The sequence below is a fragment of the Poecile atricapillus genome, chromosome Z (genome assembly GCF_030490865.1).
Source record: "Poecile atricapillus isolate bPoeAtr1 chromosome Z, bPoeAtr1.hap1, whole genome shotgun sequence".
In the NCBI taxonomy this organism is placed as follows: Eukaryota; Metazoa; Chordata; class Aves; order Passeriformes; family Paridae; genus Poecile; species Poecile atricapillus.
Window position 1 is genome coordinate 131,054,980 of NC_081289.1, and position 21,083 is coordinate 131,076,062.

Consider the following 21,083-nt stretch of genomic DNA (forward strand, 5'->3'; position numbering starts at 1 on the left):
TTCCGAAAACATATAATTTCCATTTGTCATTTTATTTGGGATTGGATGCTTCACATAATTTGCTGTCTAGTCAGAGTTGTTCACATAATGGAGAGACTGAGTTCCTTCTACCAAGTTCCCCGTCCTAAACTGGTGGCAAATATTGTCTATGATGGTGTAGATTCTTCCAAACAGTTTTCAGTGAAGCAGTGCGCTATGGAGTCATGAGTCAGGTTTATGTCACTTCACTCCTTCAGCTGTTTCCCAGCACTGCTCTATATTAAGCCCACATTATCATCTGCCTATTCTTGACTATCTAGATAGCTACGGTTAAGAATGCAAAGCTTTTCTTGGTGATTGCATTGTAAAATATTTCATAAATGGTTTGATTCAATACTTGAGGCTTGTTAAGTAAACTGTTTTACATTATATCCAGCTCCTTTCACCAAATGAAAGGAGCAGAACAAAGAGGTATGTTGTCTTTAATGCACGCTGCATTTTTACCTCTGCTGAACAGAGCTATGTCACAAAGTTGCTCATCAAAAAAGCTTCCTTGCAGGATTTATGTATTCTCTTATTAGATATGCCATTGTATTGGGTTTTTCTTTCTCCTTTTCCTGTAAGAAAGTGCTTCTTTTTAAGATGCATTGCTTGCCCAGAAGAAACCTGTAGATACACTTGTAATCACTTACTGTGGCCACATAACACTTACTGTGATTAGAACATACTTTCCCATTTGCAGGCAGTGTATATCTGTTCCAGTCAGCCCCTTGTAAACAGTGGCACTTCACTTTATTTCAGGATAAAAAAATCAGAGTGGTTTGAACATAATCAAAATTTGAGTGCATTATGACAAAGAAAAAAAAAAGCCAACTGCCTTGATCAGGTTTTTAATTTATTTGATAAATTTCTGTAAGGAACTTCGTTCACTAGAAAAGTGTATTAGCAGATAAATGTTCTATATTTTCTTTATCAGGAAAAATAATCAAAATAAAAGGAAAGATCTGCCATGCTACATTGCTTTTGTTTGATGGCTAGTGCCAGAGACATAGCACCAAAAAATCATAATTAATGGTAACTAACCTGCAGTTTCAGTGGTAAACATTTGTAAAAACTATTTTTTAAAATATTTTATGAAATAATGAGGTTGATTTCAAACCAAGGGAGAAGGAATGCTCTCCAGAAGCAGTAGTTTTTGCTAAAGATGATACCTTCTGATCAGTTTGAAAACATATGTATAAAAAAGAAGTCATTACTGGTTGGCAAAGAGCTCCCTGACACTCCTCTGTGTCAGGGTTCACATCCTGTGAGAGCTCTTTAAGAAAGTGAAACACAAATCCTTTAAAAATGCCTGTCTGCTTCCCAGCACTCTGATTTTGCTTTTCCAGAAGATGGTAAGGAGATGAAGTAGCAGTTACAATTTGGAAGAATTCTTTCACCAGTATTCATCCTTTAGTTTGTCACTGACTGATTGACAAGGGGGCTGTACTAATTACATTAAATTTATAGATTAAATAACTCTGTTTTTTCTCCTGGAAGTCAGCTGCTTCCACAACCTGCTTCTATGCAACTGGATTCCCTAGTTAGCGATGCAAAGGGACAGCAAGTCAATGTCTGCTAACTCTCAGGCTGGTTCAGGAGCTATTCTGGAGGGCATTAATAGACTTGAGGCAAACCCAAAGTTTTCTGAAAAAAGTATTTCATATAGATGGTCAAATTCCATAACAGAGGGATGTTTTCTAGCACTGTTGATTTTTCATGTTGGAAAAATATACTTTGTACTTCTAATATCTTTTGCTTCAAACTTTATAAAAAGTTTTCTAACATCCTTGTAAGCTGAAATTCCCTTAAAAATCTTATTAAAATAATCCTTTGCAATGGAATGTTATTTTTCCAGTCATCTGGGTTCAGTTAAGGGAGCACAATGACCAGATAAAAGAATGAGTCACAATGAGGTGATTCACAGGCAAAAGAACAGAAAAAGTATTTTCACGTAAGGTTTAATTTATTATTTTGCAACTTTGTATTTGCAGCTATAAAAACTCAATACTGTATCTCTTAACTATGCATAGGTACAAAGAATGAAGAATACTGAGGAGTGTATAGGGAATCCTTCCCTGTGAAATTGTGAGCATATCTTCTCATCCCTTTGAACACAATGGGTCTATTTGTTTGAACATAATAAATGTATGTGAAAGACCAGGCTGTGTGCATAAACCAAATATCTGCCCTTCTGCTTCTGTTTATGAATTTTCACGCTTACTCTGCAATGAAAATTATTCATTCTTACCTCAGAAAGGTGATCACAAGTAGACACTGGCTATTTGCTTTTAATGGGGGAGTGTATTAGCAGATAAATGTTCTGTTTTTTCTGCATCAGGAAAAATAATCAAAATAAAAGGAAAGACCTGCCATGCTACATTGCTTTTGTTTGATGGCTAGTGCCAAAGACATAGCACCAAAAAATGAACAAGCTGTAATGACAGCAAAGTCGTGTAACTACTCTGAACAGAGTAAATATATAATATTTAGTCATTGCTCCTCCGGTCAAACTTCTTTTCCTGTGGAATGCAATGCCAAACAATTTCTAATCTTTTTTCCTGCTAGTACTGCTCTTGAAAGTATATGCTGAGTCACTTACACCATCTGTTATCTGTGCACGTATCAGCTGAGAGAAATGTTCAGAAGTTTCTGAAGACATCTGCTTATTTCACTGAGCTTACCGATTCAGGGTTTTTCTGTTTTAAATCATACCTACTTGCATACTTTCTAAAATAGGCTCTTCTCCCTTGCACTTCTTAAGAATTTTAGAACACTTGGATTTTTAGTCTTTCCAGTCTGATCCCGCCTTGCCTTTGTTTACTAGTTTTAGAAAACAAGATATTCATAGTAGTAATAGCTGTGATAAGAACTAGAGGTTTTACATGGTAGTGCATTCACCATTGCATGCTTTGAAGCAGTAAATACTGGAAACCTTTCCCAATGGCCAACTTGGTTATTCATTGTGAATTCAAACAACTACTTAAAAGCTGAAATTCTGAGATGATAATTTGCTCCAGTTTCCTGAGATTTTAACTAACGTGTAATTCTGTATGATTCCAGAGGCAGAAAATTATGCAGCTTTTTGATAGAAAAGCAAGTAAACTATAAATCTATCAATCAATCAATAAATAGATAAATAAATATGGATTATTGAAGAAATGAGTGTCAATACAGAGGCCCATTTCTATTGTCATATTACGTGAATGTAACTAGTTGACACAGAGAAAGAATCATATGGCCTTTTTTCTAGATATGTCAGACATACCTGGTCAAAATTTTGCGAACATGCATCTATAGCCTTTTCTTAGCATCCCTTTTTGATTAGTTAAATTATAGATAACTCTTCAGTTTAAGAAGTCTTCTAGAAACTGTTGTAAATAATGATTGCAAATAGGTATATGGCCATAACTTATATAACCATATATGGCTATATAAGACATAAATACAATTTAATTGAATTCCTCATGGAAAACAGAAATTTTTACAGTAAATTTGACGAGCAGTAGCTCATGTCCCCTGGATTTTAGGCAGATGTTTCCTCAGGACCACTCTTGTGTTACAGTCTCTGCCACCATATAGGCAAGGATGTTTTGTGCTTTCTTCAACCTCTTAAACCCTAAATACATTCTTTTTGTGCAATGGCTTCCCATGACAATGCCAAAAACAGAGTTATGGACTTAGTTATGGACTACCTAGCTGCCTCCACGGTCATAAGTAAATTTTAAGTGCCCAATTTAGATGGGCTGTGGGGTAAGACTGATTTAGGAGCTGCCTACTATGTCCATATAATAAATATTTTTGGGTTTCAGTGGCCTAGAAGGAACGGTTCCTCACCTACACCAGCTGCAAAGCACAGCTGCTATTGCTTGAGAGAGTGTGGTCAGTGTTAGACCAGGGGCATTTCTAAAAGTGAAACTGTGCAAACCAACTTCTAGAGCTTGGAAACGCTTTCTGTCTCTTTTTAATCTACTAGGACTGTTTATGTCCTGTCAAGATCTTCCCTCAGATACTACTTACTTTCAGAAGAACCTGAACACAATGGTGAGCATAAAAGACTGGGGTGTGAGTGATAAGACAAGTTGTTTCAGAGAGGGAGAACTACTTCCCCACTTCTGGCACAATTCTGAAGGGAGAATTAGGATGAGTTCAAAATCCTTGTAGAAGTAATTTCTCTTAATTATTAAGCCAATCCTTGCTCCATGTTTGCAAAGAATGCCCTTGCAAACTGACAGACCCATTTCTGTGACACCTGCAGTAATTGTGACGTGAAAGAAAAAAGGGACTGAGGCAAAAATGAGGAAACCATTACTGTCTGTGCGGTAGTCTCCTTGGTACAGGATTTCTAAATCAATTTTTATCTTAGTGCAAGGATATGGCTGAGGGAAGATAAGCTGTGCCTGAGGGAATGACTGCAATATGGGAGTGGAATTGATTTGTCTTATGACAACAAAATTTCCTGATGAAAACCTCCACAGATTATATAGTAAAATAGAAACCCTTTTTTAATCCCCTTAGAAAAATAATTTGCCTTTTATTGTTGTCCCTTAGGAGGTGCCATGCGGCCTGTCCGTGATTTATTTCTTTTGAGGTGAAAAGTTAACATTACAAAAAGATATTTGTAGTAGTCTTATGTGAAATTATGGGACAAACCATAATATCCTTTGGTGAAGGAAAAAGCTTGAACAGATTTTTAAGGATCAGAAGTGCCCTGGAATTAATGTATTCTTCAGGATAACTGCAAAGTTAATGCATGTAGTTACAGAACTAATTGAAAATTATCAATGACCATTTCAGTCAGAAAAGTGAGGATTTCCTAATGTCATCAAGCTAGATTATGTAATCAGTCCTTGGATAAACAGCTTTGGTATTTCTCACAATTACAGTCCTTAATAGTTTTTCCAAATTAATGTCATTTAATTTAAAACTTTTTAAACCGATTACTGCTAATCTGGAATCAGTGATCAACCCATTGTCAACTAAGAAATTAAATGCCCTTTTTTATTAATTGATATGTGATTTTTTCAGCTTTTTTTAGCTGTTGTTGATGTTTTTTAATTTTTACATTAAAAACAGAATATGGCTATTTGGGAAACATTTAATGTGTAATTATATAAATTATATTACTATTAATGTTTAAGATTGTATTAAGGACGCCTGTATAAAACCAGGATTTTCTGTTTCACAGAGTGGTCTTTTATTAACTCAGTGATATTACTTGTGAACATGTGTTATGCAAAAATTTCATGATGCAGGTGCAAAATTACTTATTATTTAAAAAAATGCTACTGTAGTCTAGCAGAGAAGTGGTCACACCTTGCTTTTGAACAGCAAAGAGCAGCATATTGGAACAAGGGTGTGGAAAATTCCAGCCCCTCACAATGCAACAGTTAGCACTATTCCTGCCAAACCCTAGGGTTATACAACACTAAAAGGAAAATAATTAAATAATTTTTTATTTCATTTAGTGACATTGCTTGTAACATACATGATATATAGGACTTGACATTAGAATCAATGTTCTTTTTAAGTGATTTATATATGGAATAAATCATTGAACAGCACAAGTAGCTGTACTGAAATCTGCACCCTTCACAATGGTATTTGTTGACCAGTATTTTTAAAAAAAATGTCCCCATGAAAACTAAAAAGACCAGTTTTTGCACCTGATTTTACAAGAACCCATCATTATTAAAGAAAAGAAACAAAACCACTTTGGCAAGCTATTTTTGGCAACAAAATCCTTGGACAAATTCAAGCTGAATTCAAATGCTTTGTCAGCCTTTTCTTTCTTTTTTTCTTCTCCTTTTGCTAAACCCTTTCTACCTGTTCGAGGATCTGCTGCTCAGGACCATCCATTCACAAATGCCTGAAATCTGCCTGGCCTGTAACATGGTCTCTATTAAACTGCACTGTAAAAGCTGATGCTGTTTGTATTAAAAAATGGCCATTTGAGATGGCCATGACCTCCACTCTGGATTCAGGTGCAGTTGTGACTGTCTGAGGTGTTAGGTCACACTTTGGGGCATATGTATCTATATGTATCTATATATCTATATATCTATATCTATATCATCTATATCTATATCTATATCTATATCTATATCTATATCTATATCTATATCTATATCTATATCTATATCTATATCTATATATAAGGCAGTTATGCTTGTTTATTTTGTTTTAAATCTGTAGTTATTTTTCTTCTGTCATTACAGCTTTCTTATTCCCACTTACTTCCTTCTGGTAGTACTTCTTTAGTAGTATTTAATTTATTTTTCACTCAACCTGTTACCCTATTAATAGGAAAAATTCTTTGCATTTTGTTTCTTATTGCTGCTCCTCACTTCCATTTTCTTATTCTTTCTTAAAAGAATGGTATTTTAATTAAAACTGTGACTCACAGACCTGGAAAGTATCTCAGCCAAGAAATAATATTCATTAGTGTTCAGAATAACTCAGAGACTTTGGCGTAAACATATAATTTTATAGAAAGTATTTTAATTGAGATTTACCACACTAAGGATATGATAGAAAATACTCATAAGCAGGATCAAGATTAGCTTGTATTTTTGTTTAATAGTTATAATAGTTATTATGATCAAGATCCACTTTACAGAGCCCTACAGGAACTGAAGGTTTGGTTTTACAGCCCCGTGAATACTGTGGCTTTAATAACACTACCTGTAGCCTTGAAAGACCCTAGATATATTTCATCCAGCATGTAGTTTATTGTTTTTCCCAATATAATCTATATAAAGCACAACTGCTAAAGAATTTGATATGGGTCTCTAAAAATTTCCTCATTAGTTATTTCTGCACAAGGAGTTTTATGCCAGCTGGAGGGAAAGGTCTTCAAAATAAATGGTGCCTTAATTCTATTTTAGTTTCTTCCCTGAAACTAAATTTAATTCTAATTGCATTAGAATAACTGCAGCGACCCCAACAGCAAGGAGCTCCTATGCTCAAACTGGATAGCTGAATCCTAATCTGGAGGCTTTTTGGGGAAGCTTCTTCAATTCATTCAATTTTTGAGTATTTTTTGAATGCCTGAAATAGGAAACTTACTTCCTTATTAGCCAATGAAACCCAACTGGCTTCCAGCTATGTAAGATACTTTTTCCTTTTTTTTCTTTTTAACAGTAGATACTCAAAACCTATTCCTTAACTATTCTTACGACACAAAATTTTAACTTGTGAAAAAGCAATAGCTCACAATTCTGAAAAGATTTGACTTACAAGATGAAACAAGTACACAGAAACCATTAATTTTTAAATTATTACATCAGTGAATAAGTACTATGTCATCTGCAGTACAACAATTGGCAGCTTATTTTCTGTTACCAGTTATTTAGGCTAATAGGAGGTCTAGAAAAAGCATTTTAATGGATGTGAAGCGCAAGGATAGTTAATAACCTTGGCATTTAAATGGCAAGAGAGCAAGCTTGCAGGTGAGAAATTAGAGCATTTGAGTACAGCTTGTGTGGGTAGAAGAGAGACGCAAGTATTGTTATGTCATACATAAACTTTATATATAAATGCTACTGCTGATTTGGAAATCTTTCTTGGAGTTTTTCTTTTGGTCCTGTATAGTAGACACTATACTGTATTACTGACTAATCTTTCTTCTGTCATCCCAGTTCCTCCTTCTTTACTTCTTAATTTTTGATTTTGTTCTCAGTTCTTTTCGTGGTAAATACTATGTTTTCTCATGTGTGCTGCATGCCTGCAAGCACTGTTTGTCTCCTTGTTCTTGTTTCATTCTTTTGGCTTGGAAAACAGAAGAATCTGATAAAGAGTCCCAGGGCATTTTGGAGTGTGTTAAGGTGTCTGCTTTTTGCTGGGAACAGCCCAGCCCCAGACTGTCTTTATGTAAAGCTAAAGGGAGGATGCTGCCAACATGTTTGCAATTTTTAAAAGCTTATGAGCAAGAAGTCATGTCCTTCCAATCTACGAGAGAGACTGGGAAGGGGTAGCGCATCAGAGGTGCACACAGCACATCAGAAAATAGGTCCTCCTAGGCCTCCCTTTTTTTTTATTTTTATTTTTGCTCTGACTTTCATAGACTGTGACTGTGAACATAGGATTGCTATGATAGAGACAAAACAGACTTCTTTTCAATTGAGATTATTCCAGTATAAACACAATGTTAAAAAAAAAAAAAAAAAACAAAAAAAAAAAATCAGGATAAGCAGACATTACAAAAAGCAATACTTTTTTTTTCTGTCCTTGAAAAGTGAAAGGAAGCTAGTAAGGTAAATATGGTTGTGTGTTAAAATTGACAATTCCAAAAAGAAAGAAATAGGGTACAGGGATATGTACATGCATATTGAAACAAAATGCCACCTTATTGTGCTTGATAAGTCTGAGTACTCAGTTTTTTCTATTCCATCTGCCATGGGCTGTAAAATAAAATTGACCTTTAGTCTCCTTGTAATTAGGATAGCACCCACATTTAAGAATATAATCATGTGTAAAAAAATAGTCAATTTTATTTCATCTCACTGTGATAAGTATCATCTGTCAGAATCTCTGACACTTTATCTAACAGTTAATTTAGAAGGAATATCACTTCTCAAACATAAAGGATACATTACCAGACTATGTCAGAGCCAGTAATCTATGATCCCACTAAACAGGTACAAATGTAATTTTCTCTCCAGCTGCTTGCAGGCTCAGTCACTTGTCTCTTTTCTTGCAGAACGATTCCTGGGGAAAGCAGTACTCATATGCACTCTTCAAAGCCATGAGCCATATGCTCTGCATTGGGTATGGAGCCCGCGCCCCCGTCAGCATGTCCGACCTGTGGATAACGATGCTGAGCATGATTGTGGGGGCTACGTGTTATGCCATGTTTGTTGGTCATGCCACTGCCCTCATCCAGTCTCTGGATTCATCGCGACGACAGTATCAAGAAAAGGTAACGCATTCTCTCATAGCTCCTTAAGTTCTGAAATGCATTAATGTTTTAACGCTGGAAAAGGTGGTATGGCTTTACATGAAGTAATCTAGTAGTGTGTGAATCCTGTGGCAGATGTCATTGAATATGAAGAAGTTCAGAACACTCCACGAGTTCAGTATATTTTCGCAGAAGCCTACTTTGCTTAGAGCAGCCAGTCCTTGATGTTCAACTTCCTTTAAACTCTTCTATGAAAGCTCTATCCTTGCTTTGGTCTTGCTTTGTATCCCTTTGCTACATTCTGTAGGTGTTTGATCTAGGTAGTTTGTACAAGGGCCTTGACCTTGGTAGTTTGGACATGTCTTTACAATTTCCTGTCATTCCTTTGGAGTGCAGCTCAGGGATCACCCTTTAACATGTCAAAATAATGGCCTTTAAATGAGGACCAAACCATATCAATTAGTTTTGTTTGCAGCTTCCTCAGAGAAGTGCTCAGAAGAGGTATTAATTTGCTCAGTAGCAGTATTGTTTACATGTGAATCCATGACTCGTAAGATCCTCTCCAGGTCGAAAAGGATTGGGGCCAAAGATAGAAAAGTAGAGAAAGGTTAGTGGGAGAGAGTTCTTTATGAAGCAGGAAGTAAAAGGTTGTTTTATTCCATGTAAGATTGGAATTAAAAAGGCATTAATAGCTACAGAGTTGGATCTTTCTGAATTAAGTACTAATTAAAACTGTCAGTTGTGTAATAAAAATCAGAGACAAGTGTGGATGAAGGCATGAAACTGGAAGATATGGCTGGGAACAATGACATAATGAAGAAAGGATCAGAATGAACCTCGGGAAGTGACAAAAAGAATGAGCAGAATTACTGAGGTGCCTAAAAGGTGACAAAATTCATTATTATGGTAAATGGGGAACTGGAGGAGTCATGCCAAGGGAGAGGTCAGATGAGCATAGTGAAATCAAAGTTCACATCAGCAAATAAGAAACACAGCCTGAGCAGTAGTATTTGGCATGTGTTCATAACAGGGCCCAGAAAGGCAAACTGGGCAGAAATCACAGTATGATGTAACTCAAACCTGAGGAAGAAACCTGGCAGAGACTAAATAGCCAGGAGGGTGACCTTGGCATCTGCCGAGGATGAAGGGGAATGACCTGAATTTTACAGGCCAGAAAGAGTGGGGGGTATAAAAAGGGTGTTGTTGTAGGGTGTATTGGGGGATTTTCTTTACAAGGAAGCAAAGAGGGAGGAAATAAGAATGTGTGAGTGAAGAAGGATTTATATACAGTTTTGTTAAGCTCAAATTGCAACAAGATCATGGTTTCAATATATGAGAGACAGGATGAGCTCTAAGTTCAGTGACAGAAAAATAAGTTTGTGGCTGACAAAACAGCTGTTCAAAACAAGTTTGCAAGCAAGAAATTTCATACTCTGTAGTGTCATAAAATATGAGTGAGAATAAGAGGTTTAGAAAGAGTAGAGATGATCATTAAAACCAAATGAGTTCTGTCACTGACCATGTTAAACCCCCTTTTTCATCTCAGTATAATGTCAAAGGGCTAATCCTGGTAGGTCACCTAACTCAACTGGCTCATTGGGTCTGTTCTGTGAACAGAAAGGAAAGTAATTTTATCCAAATGGGATATTTTTAGGAAGCTGTGGGACAGAAATGTCATAACCATGGACATGGAGTATGACCGAGTTTTATTAGAGGTTAGGGTCAACATACATACACACATACACACAGATTTAAGAAATCAGTCAGAAAATGTCACTATTCACCTGAAATCTCATCCTAATCATTATCCTCAGATCTTTCTGGCTGCAGCAGCATAACACAACATTTTGAGCATCGGAAATACAGCACATATGTAAAGATATCCTTGTATTTTAGACTGTGCTGAGTAAAGCCAGTCTCATTTGCACTTGCTTTGTAAATTAAAACCCAGCAGCAGTAAAGCAGTATTGCATTTCTCATCTTTTCACAGAACAGCGAACAAAACTTTTTGTTTATTCATTTGTTCTCTGCTTTTATGCACACACAAACAAAACTTTTTGTTTATTTGTATTTTCTCTGAATTTGTGCATACACTTTATTAAACATTAGCATAGCCATATCTGGTATTTTTCTGCTCCTGCAATTCTCAACACATTCATTTTTCTTTTTACTTTTTACTTCTTACTTGTTTCCTGACTTCAGAGGTAAAGAATAGCATGGCATTGGCAATCAGGAATTTAAGAAATGAGCCATAAATTGAATATTTATAAGCTTTAGAAAAAATGTTTCTTATTTTCTAGAAGCTATTCTTATGGTTATTAAGGGCTAGAGACAAAGGATGTTTTGAGTAAAATTTTTTTTCCTACTGATTTCTGGGACCCTGGACCGTGATTTGTATATATTATTAGCTATAATAACTATCCAGACTTGTCTGTACATTCTTAACTGTTTCTTTATCATAGTTTAATCATACCTTAAAATAAATCTTTGATTATAGCATAAGAACTATAAGTCATTACTACAATTTCTTAAAAGAGTATTCTATATTTTTCTTTTCTATTCTATTCTGCAAACTAGATAAATGGGAATTTCAAAGACCGTTTTGTGGTACCCATTTTGTCATTATATTTTCTAAATTATTGGCATATAAAAGTTGTTTATATTTCACATATCTGATATTGCAGAAATACCATCTACATATTTCAGAGTTTTAATATAATCTATTATCCATTTTTGAGTGCATTTTTGTTTCTTTCTTCTGAAATTAAAAAATCAGGAGAGTGAGACTATTTTGATTTTTTGTGGCTTAAGGGGCTAAGATCAACTTCTTTTTTTAGACATATATATCTAAGGTTGTGTATTTATTAGCACCATTTTTTTCCTTGTAAGAATTATGAAAAATAATTAAATTAACATGAATTGCTAGGCAACACAGAATGATAGTGGAGGTAAGAAAGAGGTTGTTATTTGATTATTCTCTGAATAACATCATAAATGTATCGGTGGAATGCAACTAATTAAAGGAAAGTTCTGGTCCTTCTCACACTGAAAGCAGCCAGAAATAAAATATTTTCTTAAATCTCCCTCATTTGGATCCTTCCAAAGCTCAAGGTATGCAAAACTAGAATGAACATAGTTCAAAATGGAAGAACGACACACAGGAAGACTAGAACAGTATTTCATTAAGCCAAATGTCAAACACCATCTAAGAATTTGACCTGTGCTAAGCATTGCATGCTGAGAGAAATCAAAATATGGTAAGGAGGCAAATACTGCTCCACAGGTTTACTCTTATGGGCCAAAACCAAATGTATCAGAGAAAAGTAAGAATGATTATAAGCCATCAAATGTAGGAGATGGACACTAAACTTGTACCCTGAAAAGTGGTACAAAAAGGGAATGCATTGATACATTCTGGTTCAGGCTTTTTTCTGCTTAAGTGAGCTGTTCTCACAGAAAAAAATGCCTCTCAGATTTAATACATGCATCCTGTATGGATCCTGGTATCCATTAGTGAAGGGCTTATACCTGAAAACGGAGAGAGATGTCCAAGTCAGGAATACTCAATCCATGTCCTCTTTTTATTATAAGTAATAGTTTCACAGACCATTCTACCTTAGAAAAGGACTGAATAAATCAACAAATCAATGCCATTTTAGCACTCTCCTTCCTGACTTTGGTGTAAGTCAAAGAAGAATGCAGTAATAACCAAAGGCAGTATTCTAAGTGACAACATCTTTGGCATTTTCTAATGTCTAGGAAGTCAGCACATCTCAACAAAAGCAACATTTATTTGAAAGAACCAGAAATGTATATGCTGAACCTGTTAACAATCTAATGTGAAACAAAGAAGGCAAAATGAGCAGTTACTTCACAAGGAGGTGAAGAGCATTAGTTAAATATATCTTCCTTTAGATGTTGGCACTTCCTAGTAGGAAGATGTTCACCTAATGCTGTGAAATGTCAAAGAATTTTCATGATTGAACATAGGTTAATATTTTCTCCATTACATTCTGGCATAGTAAAAAAAATATCCAGGAACAACAAGCTAATATAGGCAAGACTTGTAGTAGCATACAGATTGTCTCATAGAATAAACACTGTTAAATTAGTTTTATAAAATTCCAGGTATTAGCTGAGGAGGTTATTTAATTTTATTTTAGTGATTCATTCTCCTTATGCTATAATTTCATATATTTTGTTTATTCTCTAATAGAACTCAAACCACACAGGTGTTGAAAAAAGAAAAAATAATCAGACCAGTTTTGTCAATTGCAGGTAATACAAGAGACATAAAAATATTTAATTCAATTATGTACATATAGGAAATGGAAAAAAATTACAATTGTTTCCAATGTCCCGAAGGATATCTTCTAATCTAAAATTATTTTATTTCTCAATTTATGACCTTTTAGCATGTCTTCAGTTAAATCAGTCTCGTTCAAAAGAAGAAAAGAATTTAAATGTACTGTTTTTCAGAGAAAAAGCAGTAACTGTATATAAAGTTAATTTAAAAGAAACCAGTAAGTTGTAAGTAGTAAGCAACTGCTACACAATTATGTGATACTGTGCATTTTTATATAGATAGTATTGGGATTTGAAGCTCATATTGCCCATTTTTCATTTTTTAAGCATCAGAAGAAACATTTAAAAAAGAGTAACAGGTTTAGGGCAGCAGAGCAGCTTTAGATTTTGCAGTGTGAGGCCTTGCCCCAGCTTTTCAAGTCTATCCCTCCCAGCTCCAGTTTGGATGTCTAAATTTCCCATGCAGTCCATGGGGAGATACCGGATACTCATTGCACGAGGTAGCAGTGCCTTGGGGTGCTTTGGGGGAGCAGTGGATGGACCACATTCCACTTCCCTGCCCCTCCAGGAGCAGGTGGGTACTCCATCATCTCCTCACAGCTCAGAACCTCCCTTCCAAAACTGGCGGCCACCAATTCGAGCTTCCTTCTCTCTGCAGTTGTTTTAGGGTGCAGTGGAGGGGGCTCTGCCATAGAGTAAATCAAGACTCATTCAGCCAGTGATGCCTGTGCATTTTCTTAAAGAGGAGTGGGAGACAGCACTCCCATGTTTATTTAACAGTTTCAAGAAATTGGTGGTTAAACTGAAAGTGGAACGAGGCAGATACCAAGTTCTTGGTGTCTTCATTAGAACTACTTTGGTTCTTAGGAAATATTTCTGGAAAATTTTAGATGTTTCTAACTATATCATCTGTAAGTATCAGGGGTTTGTGTGTATCCACATGAGTGGGAATAGGCTGTTCTGCAGCCACTGGTCATTTCCATCACTGGTCATGATGGAAATTCGTAGGAAAGGAAGAGCTATGGCAAATTCAAGACCACATCACTTTTTAACTGGGCTTCCACCAGCTTGTGATATATATATATATATATATATGTGTGTGTGTGTGTGTGGGTGTTTATATATATATATCTATCTTTTATGAAGCTGAATACAGATATCCATGCTGGACTCGAGTCAGATGAGGTAGAGTGAAACCTGTTAAGAAGTTTCCATCAGTTTCCATCATCTACATATTATATGCCATTCATAAAAATCTTTGGTAATTTAGTTTGATGGCTTTTTTTTTTTTTTTTTTTTTTTTTTTTCTGGTCTTAAATTGAACAGATGTTCAAACAGCAAATTGCAGAGTCTGAATTCTATACACACAGCTAAACTCTTAATAGTGGAGTTACAGAATGTCATTCCTGGATCTGGTCTGATCTGAGCAGAAAAGTACTCATTAAGTACTGATTTCTAAGTTTGGTAGCTTTTCATGGTTTATACATGGTTTTTAAAAATGGAACTCATGCTTTTCTGGTGCTGATAATAGTTTTTAAAAAGCCTGAAAATACTATAACACAAAAATTTCCTGTGATTCTTTACTTAAAACATAGCCTTTTTTCATTTATAAAGCATCATTTTAGCAATAAGTCATATCATGTCTCTGCTGAAAAAGGTGAGCTCCTTGGAGGATAAATCTTGTATTTTCTATGCAGCATTGCTACAGTATACTTGCCACCCCAAAGGAATTATTTATTTGGAAAATTAGAGGTGGTTTAATTTATCCTGGAGTTATACCTACTTGTGGCGGGGGGAAACAGCAAGCCAACCCCCCAAAAACAAAACAAAAAAAGACAAACAAACAAACAAAACAATTAAAAAAAAACAAAAACAAGGAAAATAAAGCAAAACCTTTTTACAGCCTCTAGTTTTGCAGGTTTTTAGAAAATTGTCATCAGCTTACACAGATGTATATCCCATTCAGCTTTGCCACAGTGCAGTATTTAAATAGTAAAGGTTTTTGGAAGTGTTTTATAAATGATCAGGTACAAGAGTTGCTAACAGTTTTATACAATGTCAGGACCTCAGGACTAAGTATTGATTTTATCCAAAGCCATATCATCATCACAGTATTGTGAATTGTGAATGAGAAAATTAATGATTTCCTAAGTATTTAGGCAATGACTGAGATTCATTCCATAGTACAGTATTTGTGGATTGTTTCTGGTAGTTATAATTCCTGATTTGTGAGTTTATTTGGAAGTCCAGGGTGCCTTATAGTTAGAAAAGGGTTTGTAAGTGTTACCTTTAGGATTATTTCTAAGTCATTTTATGCTGTTTTGGCATACATCAGGGCACAGACTGCTAAATGGGTAGATACAGTATTCCTGGCTTCTGTGAGTCTTACTGGTCCTTGCAGAAAGCAGTGAGATTTGTTAGAACAAAGCAAGCTGTTTAAAGATACTTGGTATCCCTCAATACCAAAACATTCTAAGCTGCATCTCAGAAAAATCTTTTCAGATACTTCATGTCACAGGATGTATTCTGTTATTTGATAAAACATGCACATAAAATTAATTTTCATTAAAAATTATATACATTATTTTTTTATTTATATAAATCTTTTAACTTGATGCATAATTAAGGCCATAATGAAATCAACCCGCTGGTATCTCATTGGGCCAGAGCTGATCTGTCTCCATCACTTCGGCCTGCTCTAGGAGTGGGTCACACCCCAGAGCAGGATGACCTGAGGTGCCACTGGAGCACTCACTCTACAGCTTTTTGGCTGTCAGTCTGTGCTCTGAGGAGACAAGGAGAGGGAGGTCTTTTGCATGGGATAATAGAGGATTTATTGCTCTGGGGAATCTTGGGGGCAAAAGACAGAAAATGCGAGCGTGCAACAGCTGAAATAGGGAGCCAGTTCAAGGGGAGGGTGCAAAGCTCCAGCTACTCAGAGATATCCTGGGGAGGGTAAAAGGCAGGGTTCACAAAATCATCATCCAATGAGGGAGGTAGGGGGGGAAATTGGGTCACATGGACTAATCAAATGTAGAAATTTAAGGGATTTCTGAAGTGGAATTCCAAGCATGCGGTGGGCCTAACACAGGATTGACAGGGGACCCAGGGCAGATTGACAGCGTGGGGTGGGAGGGTCTCATTTGGACCAAACCATCAACTTGGGCAGTAAAAAAACACACCATTAACAAGAAACACACTACAACACATTGACATATAAATGAATATGTAAATTCTCAGGCGTGAGAACCAGTGTGGGCTGTGCAGGCAGAAGCTTATTCACTGAGCATGAAAATATTTATTGTGTCATGATAAGGCCTTCATTGCCATCACTGCTTTCTCTTTCTCATCTTTATCAGTTTTTTGTTTATAATGATTACCTGGGCTTTTACTGCACATACTTGTGATATTGACATTGATCTTCACAATTTTTGAAATGGGAAAGAATGATAGATAGCATTGCAAAAACCAAAGAAAAAAAATATTTTCTGTCTTCCAATCAAAAACCCAAAGTTACTCGCCTTTAATGATGCAACATTAGGAAAAAAAACATTTTGTTGTTTTTTTTTTTTTTCTCTACAAGCTGAACCAAATATTATTTTTAGTTTGAGGGCAAGGCTTTGGAGAGAAATGTAAATTAGTCAGAACATTCTCACTAGACTGCTCGCCTCTTTTGTCCCAATACTTCATTATTGTATTTCATCTTCTCATTATGGCCAGTCTTGCTGGGGTAATCGGGCTGGTGATTTTTGCCTTTCATCTCTGCAAAGGTGATTGGTCCCTCCCGGCAGCAGGTACTGTGCAAGCCAAGTGCTCTCCACCCGGCTGCATCATACCTGTGCCAAACTGTAATAGACTCCCACTGCTTCTGGAATGACAGATGGGACTGTCTTTGATTTATTGCTGTGTTGTGGGTAATTTACCTATAAAGTGTTCTGCTGTCTTGCATTATGGATTAGGTTTCTAGCAGTTTTCCATCTGAAACTGCAGAGCAAGCTCATTACAATTGCAACCATGTTCATGATGACTACATAAAATTAGCTGTGAAGGCATGAAGTTATTCCAGAGTCAGATTTTACACACAATCTGCTTTATTTCCACAGTACTTACCATGGGTTCCCACATTAAATAGATAAAAAAACCACGAAAACAAACAGAGAGAGAAACAAAAAACAAGGAACTAAGTTTTGGGCTTCAAACTTACTGTTCAGATACAGCACAAGTTACAAATTCAGCAAGAGAAAACTCTGATTCACAGCAGATAGGTATAACAGGTAGCAATTATGCAAATTACACTAGGATTACTGTGCTTATGTCCTGTAGATGGGTAGAAGAAAATAGCAGTCAATATTATATAATATTAGGAGCGAGAAAATATTGATTATTTTTATATTGGCTTGTTGATCATAGTTGTTTCCTTTGTTTCTCAATATTCAAGTAATTAACACATGCATACTCTGAGAACATAATAATTTGTATAAATAAGACGTGCAATATTTATAAATGCTTTGGAGTGCAGAAGATAGCAGAATGACCAAAACATTTTCTCCGCAAATTAACATTTTAAAATCCCTTTTGTATTGTTTTGTGTGGTAAATTAACAGTTTAGTCCAAGTATTTGCTAATCTTGAAAAAATATTGTAACATTAGTTCAAGAAACCTTTATTAGAGAGGAGAAGCAGTAATAAATATAGAAGTAGAATGCTTTTATCTCCATTTGTTTTCATAAAATATACTAGACCTACCTTTTACATCTTCTGCTACCAAAAGAAAATAAAAAACCCTTCAGAAAACATTTTTCTAAATGTTAGTTACTTCAGCATAGTAAAAGGAATTTTAAAATAAAAATTCACACTGCTGTTTTCACAGGTTGGGGTTAGGAACACGTAATTTTCATAACAGTAACTGTACAGTCTCCTTCTAGACAAAATATTAGTTAGTCAGATGCCCTTTAATATGATCAGCACTGGGTACCTGCTTGAGGCAAAGCTTCACTTCAGAATTTGGTGTGTATGTAAAAGTAATTGTGTAAGTCTTGAGGAAAACATTTGAGTATTTTTTTTTTAAATGAGAAGTGGAGTTTTTGGGTGTTTCTTATTAGGCATATGAAGGAGCTGATAACTAGAATTTATGGAGTTAATTCCCCTATGTAGGATACCTCCCAATCCTTTTTAATTTTTCAATATTGTTTTAGGCATAGGCCATTGTTTCGCCTGATTTTGCAGGGAATGTAAGTAAGAGAGAGGAGTGAGTGATCACGTGGTTGAAGAGTCCGTCTGTCTTTGTTACTGCTTTATTCCTGCACAGCATTAGATGATGTTCAGCCCATGTTTGGGCATCATCAGGCAGCCCATCAGAAGATGGACATGGTCCCACCTTAGCCAGGAGTACCACTGACACCAGAGGCAACCCAAACGGCTAACTCAAGGAAAATTGAGGCAGAGAGCCCCAGAAGATGATTGGTCAGTGTAACAGAGGTAGTGGAAAGGCATCTCTGGCTATGGTATGTCTGCAAGGAAAAAACAGTTTGAAATGGCAGGAGCCAAAGGATATGTGAGGAAGTGAGGATGAAGGAAACAGCAAGGACTGCACCAGGGGGTGGAGGATGTTGGCTTGTTTTAGGGAAGAACTGTGGTCAACAGAGGAGCTTGTATTGCGGGATTTGTTGATGGCTAAGCAAGATCCTTTTGCTGTAGTACATGATGTTATCTGAAAGAAATTAGGAAGTCATTTGACACACTGAAATTTTGGCAGAGATGGAGATGAGCCTTCTATTTCCACCTGCATGTCCCCTCACTTTGAACAGCAGCTTCTTTGTGTGGACAGTACAAATAAAATAATAGAAGAGAATTGAAGTGAGGATGATCAGTGAAATGATTACCTGGATTGCTATATCACATTACCTAGTTCAGCCAGGCGGGAAGTTTTGGGTTGCATGGGCAGAGACAAGATAGCATCTGATAATTCCTGCTCCATCAGGTGCAGCTGCAAGGCAGGCAACAGTATTTACTCTTCAAGCAGTGTTGCTAGAAAAAAAAAATCTGAAAGTAAATGGACTGGTATAAAAAGGGAAAAAAGGGATTTAAAACTCTAATGAATTATGTTGGTCCATTGATTTCAAAACAAAGCTATAACAGAGAATAATTCTGAATGAAAAACAATAGCACAATAAACCCAACAGTATATGTAACAGAGTAAATGAAAAGACACTGTTTTATTGTTGAAAGATTGTGGTTTAGATTTGTTTGCAAAATATTTAAAAAACAGGCTCTTGCTCTGAAGAAGTTTATGATTTATGTAGAGATAGTAGAGAACAGTGTAACCTTGTAAAAGAGTGCCAAAACCATAAATTATTTGTGACAGACATAAACCTTAACTCTTCCTTGTTTTTTACCTCAGCTTCATTTTATTTCATAGTTTCAGAATGTTTTCATACAGCTACCAGTACTCCCACCAATGCCCATATCTCTTTCTAAAGTAGTCTCTGCAGCTGGCAGAGACCATTTTTACTCTTCCTCAAAACCCTCCACATAAATAGTCTATTTTGCGTGGTTTAGAGAAGACAGGACACTCATCTAAACCTTACACCATGCTTGACATGGCAGGAAAAGAAAGCTTTCATTTTCCATATGATTCAGTATCACTTAACGTCAAGAAAGTTAGAACTTCCTGAGGAGGATGCAGTGATGTAATTACCTAGAATAATGTGAAAAAGGAAGAAAAAGGGGGGGGGGGGGGGGGGAAGTGAATCATGAAAGCACTGTGCTGTGGCATATACATTAATATGAGGTGTAAGCCCCAGTGCATGTGGCTTTTAAATTTGTGGTACAGTTCTGAGCAGAGGAAGGATCAATCAGGGAGGCTGAGAAAAGGATCCATCTCTGTCTGCAGCGGCTGAAGGCAATTCCTCAGTGTGTTAGCCTGGATTTCTTCAACACACCAGGGCTAAAGGCAGAAAATTGCTCAAAATAAAGTTTAACACCATAATTTACACTATATTCTATTGCTAACAAATTCTTCCTGGGTGGCAGAGAGAGCTTCTGTTTTAGCCATCAATTTGTGCTGTGAAAAATAGAAGTGACAGCTTATATTTGAAGTGGTTGCTGCTTTAGCCTTTAAAATCACTAGGTTAACGCCTAATTGTTAGGTAGTTATTTATAGTGAAGTTCTTATGTAGCACTGAAGTTTTAGTGGAAACAATATTCTTTTTCTGTAGTTCTCAGGAATCACAGAGCCCTTGTGCTATATTTGATTATGACTACTCAAAACTTCACTTTCTGTGCAGTTTCAAAATACATTGATTTATTGGGAAGACGTTCTGAATTCTTTCAGATCTTTTTCAGATTCAGTTTAAAAACAAAATACAAATGAAAAGGCTTTTCTTGCCTCAGCACCTCCTTACTTGTGTTTTTCAGATAGCCCAGTTGTAGATTTATTGGGGATGCACTGCTGTTCTCTTTGCAAGGTTTCCCTTGTGGTCTAGACCAAATATCTCTGGAAGAATGAGAAGGGGCCTGGTGATCTTTTATTTATCTATTGCATGCTTTAAACTGGGGGGGGAAAAAAAAACACCCAAACAACCCCTTTCAAAAATAACTTTTTTTCTTTTTTTTTTTTTTTTTACAAAACCAAGCATTTTGCATTGCCTAGAAGGAAGAACCCTCCTTGGCAGGGCTATGCAGGTGCTTCCTCAGCTTCAGCAGGGCTCCTACTGTCTTTCCATGAGACAATGTTGTCAGTGCTGGTAATGGTGTTTGAGGGACTAGTTCAGAGTAGAAGTGAATCATAAATTTGCCCTGAAAAACAGGATTCATGGCAGATTATCATAGTCACAGCCAGTGGTACTAGAGTGCAAATTGTT

General features: G+C 36.2%; 1 protein-coding gene across 1 annotated transcript in view; it reads left to right on the forward strand.

Moving 5' to 3' along the window:
• The window catches only part of HCN1 (hyperpolarization activated cyclic nucleotide gated potassium channel 1), a 192,466-nt gene that overhangs the window by 117,306 nt on the left and 54,077 nt on the right, over positions 1 to 21,083 (forward strand). The window contains exon 4 of the mRNA XM_058826315.1: positions 8,720 to 8,938. Within this exon, the coding sequence (XP_058682298.1) occupies positions 8,720 to 8,938 (219 nt within the window). The remainder of the gene's footprint in view (positions 1 to 8,719; positions 8,939 to 21,083) is intronic.